This window comes from Cryptotermes secundus, unplaced genomic scaffold (assembly GCF_002891405.2).
Source record: "Cryptotermes secundus unplaced genomic scaffold, Csec_1.0 scaffold161, whole genome shotgun sequence".
In the NCBI taxonomy this organism is placed as follows: domain Eukaryota; kingdom Metazoa; phylum Arthropoda; class Insecta; order Blattodea; family Kalotermitidae; genus Cryptotermes; species Cryptotermes secundus.
This window is the reverse complement of record NW_019738350.1, coordinates 62,877-74,619: the sequence shown is the minus strand read 5'-3', so window position 1 is coordinate 74,619 and position 11,743 is coordinate 62,877. Positions and strand designations below refer to the sequence as shown.

The following is an 11,743-nucleotide window of genomic DNA, read 5'->3' as shown; positions in this document are numbered from 1 at the left end:
GAATATAAAGTGTTAAATATCTTTTATTGTTATTACTATTCCAGAATTATATGCAAGAATAAATGATCTGTCTTATAATATATTAATATGCTCTAATGCATTAAAACAGCTTACAGATCACTTCAAAATTTTCATAGCATAACATACAACAGGTGACAACACAAGTTCAGTACTGATACAAATATAAACAAACACAAAAATATTTAAGTCTTTTAGATAAAATGGAATATGATCTCTGACTTCACAGGGATGTTTATAGACCCAGATATGCTATGACGAATATTCATTGTCCTAGAATGACCGTGCACCTCGATCGTCCTCCAGCCTAGCCGCCGCCACAGCCACCACCAGGACAGGTGCGCCGAGGGGGCCTGTACCCACCAGACCCACCTGCCCCCATCAGAGGATTGTAATCTGTCAAATGCAAAGATACCAATGAGTAATGTTTGAAACTTAACGTTTCATTCCAGTAGTGCACTTTCTGTCAGTACATATACTGCAGCAAACCATACAGAACTTACCTGGTCTACATTTATACTCAAAATAAAGTTAAAAATTGCTGAACATATCTTAAAGAACATTGGTGGGAGGGTGAGGTCTGGATCCATCTGGTCAGGACAGCCCAATGGCAAACTCCTATGGCCATGGTAATGAATGTTCAGGTTCCATAAAAGGTATGGAACATGTTGAGTAGACAAAAGGCTATAAGCTTGTCAAGAAGGACTCTGCAGTTACCTGTTCATATTAACTGAAGACGCCTATGTCATGGCTGTTATAGCTGAGTAATACTTTACACTTACTGAATTCTACAGGCATTCAGAATTTAATAATACAGTTGACATAGAAACAACTTATGATGATTTGGTTGTGTAGCAATAGTAGACAGAGCAAGGTTAACAAAAAGGGTATTAGAATTAAAATTAAAAGATAAGGACCTTTGGGATGACCCAGAACAAGACGTTTCACAGTCTGATACTAGCGGATGTTAAGGAGAGGCAAAGAGATGGGAATCAACTGAGAAGAAAAGACTGTCGTGCAGTTTATTCTGATACGTTGTCACTGCCTAGACACCATGCTATCAAAGGGTAGGAGGGGTGAAGGGGTGAATGTGAATTGGAACAGGGTTTTGAGGGAAGCAGTCAGGGCCTAATTGATGTACTATCCAGGCATTTTCTGAAGCACCTGAGGAGAACCATGAAGAACCTATCGTGATGGCCAACATCCCAGCTGAGATTTGAACTGACAACTTCCCAACTATAAGTCTTTATTATTTTGACAGCATGTGACCTACCAGAAGGCTGTTGAGGCTCTGGGTATTGGAACCTCTGCCTTACAATATCCACTGGAATAAAACAGAAATTATGTGTGATCTCTAGATCATTCCTGCAGTTCACTTGACGAGAATGTCTTCAGCAAATGCATGGAACAAAAATTCATAGGTCAAAATCTTAGCAATGGGGGTTGAGATAAAAAAAAGGTACTTGGATGTTTAAACACTGTTTTCATTTTCATTTGATTTTAAATATATAAAGAAACACTTTCTAAACCTAACAGTGAAAACAAAGAAGTTCAGTACTTCATGTTTAAAACTTCCTTGTTTTCCTCTCCTCTCGAAAAATTTTGAAAAATTCATACTGTGTGCGTGCACACATGCGGCTTTATTATTTATGTAATGCATTACATTATAAAGGTAAACATATCACTGTAACAGGCTGTGGAGGCCCATGGGGTTGTGAGATGTCGAGGCTCCCACATTTTCTCTAAACAGTTGGCTCACAGATGGCAGTAAGGTTGTCAGTCTTATGCGCCAGCCACCCTTAACCCCCCAGGAATCTTTCTGGTACTCATTTCTGTTAGAGGCTGAGTTGACCCCAGGGCCACAGTGCAGCTGGAAGGATTAGTTACACTGAAAAATATCCACCTCATCGGGACTTGAACCCGTGACCTTCCAGCTTGTAGCATTGTGCCCCAATTTATTACACTATATGAGCGGCCTCCATAGTCTAGGGGTAATGTTCCCACCTCATGACTCAAGGTATGCGGGTTCAAACCCGGTGGAGGTCATGGAATTTTTAAGGGCGGAAAAATTCAGGGAACAAGTCCTCCGGGAGGGACTTTAAGCTGTGTGTCCTGTGTCATAGATTTACGGCATGTAAAAGATCCTCATGTCTAGGAGACCTCTGAGCAAAATTAGGCAAGTTTCCCGCCCAAGTAGTTTCGAATTCCTCCGGTACATGGGGAAGTATCGGGGACCACTGCCAGAGAGGGCCGACCTTGCTGGCAGAACAGGGCTGATAGCAAGCACCAGTACTGGAATGGCATGGCGACTAGTTAGAATTAAAGGGGGACGCACACTAGATCAACAAATGGTCGCAGTGCATGGGGAAACCCACCCCCTCCAAATAATAATAATAATATTACATTATACAATAAAAATACCTAAGCAATCCATAGAGAAAGAATTCTTAATTGAAATGGAAAATCAGCAATTCTATCAAGTTCAAAATCAGCATCAAAATTCCCTATAACGTCAACATTTAGATTCAATATTTCATCAGTTTCAATTACAGCCCCAGAATTTTTGCATGGATGAGTAAACAATATCAAGGAGAAACTAGAGCTGCAAAGCATCTACAAGGACCTTTATATAACCAGTAAGAAGAAACTCTGTTCTAACAGGAACCATGAAAACAATGGCCTGTGGGGCTCTGGTGAAGCTGTAATGGACCCAGCAAGCTTACAATAAATATCAGTAACACATGAGCATTCTTCTGACTTTAGTCAAGAAAATATTCCAATACCTGGTCGGTGTGAGGATTTTGCTGATTTCTGTTCTTTGCTATTTGACTGCGAAGAACTGGTTTGCTCTGACAGTCTGTGACCAACTTCAACTAGCCTTTTTCTTTCTTGCCTTTCAAGATATTCTTTCTTCTTCTTTGCTTCATGCTGTACAAAATCAGAATCATATGTAAAACAGTAAAACAATGTGCCATAAATTGTTTATTATATTAAAATTCTGATAGGTGCCCTGCTAATTTGTTGTACGATCTGCAGAACTCAACTAACCTATTATTGTGCAAAATTTTCCTACTCCAGTTAGTGCATTCTAGGCCACGCCATAGCTCATGTGGTTAGTTGCTGGCTTCCCACCGTGGCAGCCCGGGTTTGATCCTGTGTCTGGTCAAGTGGGATTTGTGGTGGACAAAGTGGCACTGGGGAGGGGTTTCTCCGAGTACTTCGGTTTCCCCTGCCAATCTTCATTCCACCAAATTCTCCACCATCGTAATCACCCGGGGCAAGTACAATAGGCCAGTCAGTAACTGCTGTGCCGAGTGGACCCAGCTGGACTCCACCCCCCACTGGTGCATTCTAAGCTGTGATCTAGGTAGGTGTACTAATCATTCATGATGAAATCCATTCTTTTGGCTGTGTTTTCAAATACTGTAACTCTTCTTCTGTTGCTAATTTAATGACAAAGTCAGAAACTGAACTGCAGAGCATCGAATGATAGAATGATTAATGAACTGGAAAGGATGTGGAAGGAGGCTGTAATGGCTTATCACGGTCCCATCCTAGCATTTGCCTGGAGAGACGAGAAAAACCATGAAAAACCTCAGTCATGATAGTCAGTGTCCTAGCCGAGTTCAAACTTAACACTTTCCAAAAACAAAACTACAGCATTACTGCTACACCATGTTCACTGAATACCATATCCCTTCCAACTCCAGAAAACATCCCACACTATTTTAAGTGATGAAAGACCATGAACTCATGCACTGTCATCAAACAAGATGCTGCACCGAAATTATTGAATTTCATTTCAAAATGAATCATATGAGGGAGAGTCAGTTAATTGGTCACAGATTGAAGTAAAACAGCCATATTGGACATAATAGGTTTTCTTGTGTATCACTAGGTTGCAGACACACATGCATACTGAGGCTGATTTCAGTAGTCAAAATGGCGACTGTGCTTGATAAGTAAACTACCAAAGAGCAGCACTCTGTTGTGCATTTTTTTTGTGGGCAAACTGACTCAACATAAAGGATATTAATAAGGAAATGTTTCCTGTTTATGCTGGGAAGTGTCTGTCATGTACAGTGGTTCACAGCTGGGTCAAGAAATTCAATCAAGGACTTTCAAAATTCACAGATGATATCTGACCAGGTGCAGAAGTGGCTGACAGTAGTCAGAAGACTTCTATTCTGCAGGTTTCGATGCACTGGCAAAGCAATGGGACAAGTGTATCGACGTTGGTGGAGGAAATGTCAAGGAATATGGTATATCCAGGTTCAACATCACATGTTTTACATTTGACATCAATTGTGACCTATTTACTCACTACTACTCGTAGAACACCTAATAGTAGGAGATTATTGTCAGTGAGTCATACCCACTAATAGCCTTAAGAACTGAAGGCAGAAATCATAGCAGCTATGTAAATCGTCAGCAAAGCAACACTAATTGCATTCATGGAAAATTAAAATTTTGAGGGCAAACAATACTGGACACAAAAGAATCATATTCTGGATAGATTCCTATGTCAATAAAATCAGTAAAGTAATGTTTTACAGCATTAGTTTCAAGTAACTTAAAATTACAGTTGCAAATATGGTTGCTTGTAAGTCAGTCTTCTGAAACATTCTGTTGAAAGTAGAGCATTAGGTAAACTATCGCCATCTATGTTCTTCATCTCTGCTGTTCCGTTTCCGGTTCAGTTACATTGCTTGTAGCATGTTCAGAAGATCTCATAAACAGATTTGTTCATGATATCCACTAGTTATTTATCAAGTCTGCAATAATCCTATCACATTCGAATGCAGTATATAGCATATTGAAGAGACTGACAAAAATATTCATAAATAAAAATGTGTTTCTTACACACAACTATTATTACAAACCTCTTTCAATTTTTCAGCATACACTTTGGCGTTTTCATCATGTTGTTCCTGAAGTCTCTGCCTTGAGATGTCCATAGCTTCTTGGCGGGAACGGACTAAATCAGGATCTAAAATATATTAAATCAATTTACAATGGTAATTTTTGGTGCCACAGTAAAATGTAGGAAAAATTCCTTGAGTGTTGATATTCACCCATAGTACGTAAACAAGACTGACTCATTTTAACTCGTGCATATGCATGACAACTAATGCATACAGAGATTTCATTAACATTCATTAATAAGTGATATAATTAATTCTTTTCCAATGCACAGTACTGTTAAAAAGAGGAATTCTGTCAGACATTTTCTAGTGTCCATAAAAATGAGATCATTGGCAATCAGATGAGAATTTATTTTAACAATAAACCAATAAATTTGAGGTCATGATTTCACTGTGACTTTTGGTATCAGTGTTCGACTGGCATTCTTTCGAATATCATTATAATTATTTTTCATCACTATTTAGCAAGTGTTACTAACAAATGAGTGTCGCTTTGTCAGTCATCATAATTTATTCGATTTAGCTGGAAACCTCCCTCCCCCAAGATGGAACTTAAAAAATGTGCCCGATATTCAAAACTTATTAATGCAGAAGATCTGGAGGAAATATTGATGGAAGAGGAATCTGATGATGACTTAGAAGAACTCAATGAGTTCACTGAACCTTATGAAAATATTTCATTATCATCAGATAATGAGGCAGAGGACATGGAAATCAAGTTTCATGCTAGAAGACCTGGGAATTCGCCAAAGGTACTAGATTTCACTGGTCCTCCAAGTGGAATCAACAAATCAGCTGCTCCCAATATAAATGCACAGTCATTGCATTGTCATTTTCCATTTTCATTCTGTTTTTCCAGCAAATATTCCAAATCTTCTTACAAGAAACCAATATATATTTCCTTCAATATATGGCTTGCCAGATGCTCCAGGCCCTTCTGCTCAACCACCTGATATTGCAATTGAAGATTTATATAAATTTTTGGCAATAATAATTCAAATGGGCCACAATCAATGGGACAGCCTCAAAGATTATTGGTCAAGAGATGAGCAATACTACACTTCATTCTATCATAACACCATGGTATGAGATCATTTCTTCCACACTTTGAGATTACTGCATATTGAAAATAATGAAGCTCCTTCAAATCGCGATGACCCAAATTATGATAGGCTTTGGAAAATTGGATTTTTTTTTTTTTGCAATCTGAACAACAAATTTTGTGAACTTTACAATCCATTAGAACATACTGCTGTTGATGAGGTCATAGTGCTGTTCAAGGGAAGAGCGATTTTTCGTCAGTATATTCCAAGGAAACACAAAAGATTTGGTATAAAAATTTACAAGCTCTGCGATTTTCTTGGCTATACATATGATATGACAGTTTATTTAAGATAACAAAGACAACTTGCAACAGAAGAAATTACATCAACACATGGCACTGTTCTTCAGCTAATTCAGAGAGTAGAAGGCTTAGGACACAAATTTACATGGACAATTATTTCAGTTCTCCTGCATTATCTGATGATCTACTGGAGAGGAAAATAAATTCATGTGGCACCAGTCGCAATGATAGGCGTGGAATGCCACAAGAAATGCAGCCCAAATGAATGAAATTGGAAAAAGGGGATATTGTTACAAGGGTTGTGTGTTGGATGTATATGTTGATGTATAAGTTCTGATGAATATGCACCCTGCACCCTCTTCCAACGGATGGCAACTTCCAAGATGAATCTCGCCATGCTGTCAAACCCCATGTAATTGAAGGCTACAATGCCACATATGGGCTTTGTGGATAAAGCTGACAGGATGGTAAATAAGACATTGAATTGCCAGGAGGACATGGAAATGGACAAAGATATTGTTTTTCTACCTTCCAGACATGACTATTCTCAATGCCTATTTACTGCACAAGTCGTGTGGTGGAAATGTGACACATTAAAATTCCGTGATATCCTAGCGTAAGATTTGACTTTACAATCACATGAGGCAAATATAAAGGTCAGTGGCATTTCTCGAGGGAGGCCAAGTTCATCTTGGGCCCAAATGAGTCAACTAGAAGTGAAACATTCACAACACTAACCAACCAAAGGGAAACAAAGACGCCATGTGCGTTTACTAAATAAGAAAATCAGGAGCACCCTCTTCTGTTGTAAAAATGAGATGTTGGTCTGTGTGTCAGGGACTGCTTCGAGAAGTGGCACACACACATCAGAGTGTGAGCACTGAATGGAGTTTTCATAAACTGTAAAGTGACACGGTTCATACTCATGTACAGTCTGAACAAGATTATTGTATATAGTGTGATTATAATATTATATTTAAGCATCCTGCTACACTCTACACAATATATGACACAAACTCCATCCTAAGTGCAACAATTTATTGTAGTTCTTTCGTCTTCCTTTCTTCTACACTACGTTTCGGCTGTAAATGGCCATCATCAGGTGTATACTATCATGTAAATTGGAATTAAATATTTTAATAAGTGCCAGTTTTTAAAAATCAAATTGACGTGTGTAGGTTACCAAAGATTTTGTACATATCTGACAGATATCGGCGAGGAGGATTCTGATATATCGAAACCTGTTGACAATGGAGAAATGAACAATTGGGAAGACTAGTGTTTTTTAAATTTTAAACTATGTGCAGTGAAGCAGCTATGTGAGAGTATACATCTGATGATGGCCATTTACGGCCAAAACATGTAGTGTAGAAGAAAGGAAGATGAAAGAACTACAATAAATTGTTGCACTTAGGACGGAGTTTGTGTCATATAGTGTGATTATTTTTTTACAAAATCAACATGTTTCAAGTTTCAAGAAAAAACTATGGGTTAGTCCTTTGGAATTTCATAATATATAATAAAGATATTTTGCATTTCATAACAAAATAATCACAGAATATTTTCATTTGTAAAAATTGCTCTTTTGTGTAGATGTAGAAAATATTATTGTTTTTCAGGCTGCTTTTAGTGCATAGTTCTATATTGCACAGAACGGAAAATATATAGTTTTTTCTGAAAGTCTGCAAATTTGAAAACTTAGGGCCATTTAAATTCTGGCTGCAGCAGGTTCCCGACAATTTAAAAGTCTGTACTTTAAAGGTTAACTGAAATTCTCTTTGATAGAAAACGCATATACCGAGGTTTACCTGGGTTTCATGACGGATATCAGTACTATGTAGCATTGCATGATAGGATGATTACCAGCTACTGAACTGTAATGGAAGTGAGTGAAGCATTTGTGGCCTAATTTGAGAGATGACTCTGGCACTTGCCTGGATGAGCTTAGAGAACATAAAAAAATCTCAGTCAGGATAGCCAATGTCTGAACCTGGGATCTCACTAACATGAAGGAGTGTTAGCCATTTAACAGCAACGTTCAGTTTACAGTATCAATCTAAAAATGACACTGCATTAGGTTTCAATTTTAAAACAAAATTATTCTTCTTTAATACCACATACTCTTATGGCAAAATGCTGCATATCTCCTTTCATCCTGTTGTTTTCTCCATTTCTTTATGTATGGCTGTATCTTGACCCACAGATAGCAAACCAGCACACCAGCACCAAGTAAAATCCACCCATTTTGTTCTATAAATGTTCTTCCTGCAGAATACAAAAACACACGTCTATCTGAATAAGACCTAAAAGTGTGTGACAATGGTACATTAATACAAATATTATGTTTCTGGACATTATCCATCGTCCTGTTTTCATTTATAACATATATCTTGTCTTGGTGCAGATGTCTAGAGATAAGGACCAGCTCTATCAGTTGGGCCCAACTGAATAGTTTCCACATGAAGATGGCGACAAGAATCCAGTCGCTGAAACACTGTGTTATAAATAAAACAGGATGATGGATAATGTCCAGAAACATAATATTTGTATTATGTTTAATGTGTTTAAGACTGTTTTTACTGGTCATACTATACTTGGAGTTAGCGGCCTCCATAGTCTAGGGATAACGTTCCCACCTCATGACTCAAGGTACACGGGTTCAAACCCGGTGGAGGTCGTGGAATTTTTAAGGGCGGAAAAATTCAGGGAACAAGTCCTCTGGGAGGGACTTTAAGCCGTGGGTCCCGTGTCATAGATTTACGGCACGTAAAAGAACCTCATGCCTCTAGGAGGCCTCTGAGCCAAATTAGGCCAAAAAGTTTCCCGCCCAAATAGTTTCCAATGCCTCCGATAGATGGGGAGGTATTAGGTACCACTGCCAGAGGAGGGATGACCTCGCTGACAGAAAGGGACTAATCATTAGATACCACTGCCTAGTAGAGGGTAGAAACCTTGCTGGCAGAAAGGGGATGATAGCGAGCACCAGTATCAGTAGGGGATGGAGACGGTAGAAATTAAAAGGGGGATGTAAAATAGACTATCAGTTGTGGTGCATGGAGAAACCCACCCCCTCAATACTGAATCACTGAATACTTGGGGTTTCTATATTAAACACAGATGGCGCCACAAACTGTGTTCAAGATCCTACCATTTTTAATTTTTGGTATATTTCCTTNACAGAAGAGGATACTGTCATTTGAAGGAGAAAGCTCTAGATCGCATTAAGTGGAGGAATTGTTTTGAAAGAGACTGTGGACCTGTCGTCTTGACAGATTACTGATGATGATGATGAGTACCCATGGTTCACATGTAGCTACAGCTTATTAAAATTACTATCCCATAGAAGCACCCAGCACTAAAATTCAAAAGAAATCTGAACATCCTATAAACATTTTACTCTTTTTGAAGTTTAAATGACCTTAAGCACTATGGGCATTTATGTTGCTTCCAACTATGAAAAGGCCAATTGCATGTAAGAAAACCATTTTCCTACTGAAACTGCATTTTTATTACGTCAGTTACAGGCCTGTTGGGCCAATAAGAATGCACCCAAACTGTCACTTATGGCAGGAAGTTATATTACCACAGTCACAATAACAGATGAAGGGAACTTCTCCTAGAATTTTAGAGTCATCGTTTACATTGCCTATAGAAGGGACAATACTTTGTAAGATGAGGCAGCAACTAAATACGAATTAACATTAATGTTATATATGTTAACCATGTATTTGCCTGATGATGGTTATTATTAGCCGAAACATGCAGCAGAGCCAAAACCAGGCACTGACCATGATATAGCTGTGTTGTGACTGTCTTGATAAAGACGTTATATATTATAACACAACAGGATGCATGAAATGAAAATTCTCTTACGATAACGAGTTACCCTCTAGATACTGTGGTACTGAACACAGTAAAGACAAACAATATGACAGCATAATTCACTACTATAATCAGGAAGAGTGTAGTAGCAAATGTAACTTCCTTTGCATGCTGTTGTACGTAACCAAACATTCACACAAAATGTCACTTTCAAAAGAGAAATGTTTGCTCTCTTATTACTAACCCCAATAAAACCAACTCGAAATAAATTCTGGAGGCCTCTCCTCTAACGTAGGAGGATGGATATGATTGATTTGTGCATCCATTCCTGCTTGTGCGATTTTATATCCTATGATTCTCTTCCTACTACGCCGCTCTACACTAAATATTCACAACAAAACTTGCAACTCAGACGAATACATATATGTCTTTAACTTTCACATTCCACATTGACATCTCCACGGATGATAACCCCCACGTATGTTACATCATCATTAACATCATTAATTTCTATTCCCTTGCCCCTTTTACATCTCAGATGAGCTTATTACTAATGGACACTATCGAATACTCTTTCGATAGCAGAATGGAACTATCGAAAGAATCATATTCCATTCGCTGTAATTTATCCTAATTTCCTTTATAAAGGAAATAGGCTTTTGAAATCACCATACTGTTTGAAACCTCAGGTTCCCACAATAAAAAATATGAATATTAGGGCCTTCCGGGATAGACGCCTTGTAATCTGGCAGCTAAATACATCTTCAGATGAAAGTTGACAACAGTAGGTTCCCACGAACCGCAAGTCTCTCTATATTTATTTATTTATTTATTTATTTATTTATTTATTTATTTATTTATTTATTTATTTATTTATTTATTTATTTATTTATTTATTTATTTATTTATTTATTTATTTATTTATTTATTTATTTATTTATTTATTTATTTATTTATTTATTTATTTATTTATTTATTTATTTATTTATTTATTTATTTATTTATTTATTTATTTATTTATTTATTTATTTATTTATTTATTTATTTATTTATTTATTTATTTATTTATTTATTTATTTATTTATTTATTTATTTATTTATTTATTTATTTATTTATTTATTTATTTATTTATTTATTTATTTATTTATTTATTTATTTATTTATTTATTTATTTATTTATTTATTTATTTATTTATTTATTTATTTATTTATTTATTTATTTATTTATTTATTTATTTATTTATTTATTTATTTATTTATTTATTTATTTATTTATTTATTTATTTATTTCTATATTTATTTATTTATTTATTTATTTATTTATTTATTTATTTATTTATTTATTTATTTATTTATTTCGTGCCTATAGATCATTGTTACATGATATAGGACAAGTCAGTTACCCATCATATTGCGTCATCGCTGAAGACGGTAAACTTCGCCTCCCTGTAAATATTGTATCATAGCGTCATTTTATGTTGTATATAGAACTGTAAAAAGACAAAAGCTACAAAATGCAGCGACCATCGCACAATAAGCCTTATTGCACATACAGCAAAGATAATAGCAACGATACTTAAAAGAAGAATTGAAAGGAAAATAGAGGATGTACTTGGAGAAGATCAGTTTGGA

General features: G+C 36.5%; 1 protein-coding gene across 1 annotated transcript; it reads right to left on the bottom strand.

The window, feature by feature from the left end:
• Positions 1 to 5: 5 nt before the first annotated feature.
• Positions 6 to 10,648, bottom strand: LOC111870720 (selenoprotein S). The gene is made up of 5 exons (XM_023863224.2): positions 10,355 to 10,648; positions 8,410 to 8,553; positions 4,902 to 5,008; positions 2,802 to 2,946; positions 6 to 414 (listed from the first exon to the last, which is right to left on the bottom strand). The coding sequence occupies exons 1-5, from the start codon at positions 10,434 to 10,436 to the stop codon at positions 326 to 328; spliced, it is 567 nt and encodes a 188-aa protein (XP_023718992.1). The 5' UTR covers positions 10,437 to 10,648; the 3' UTR covers positions 6 to 325.
• Positions 10,649 to 11,743: the final 1,095 nt, after the last annotated feature.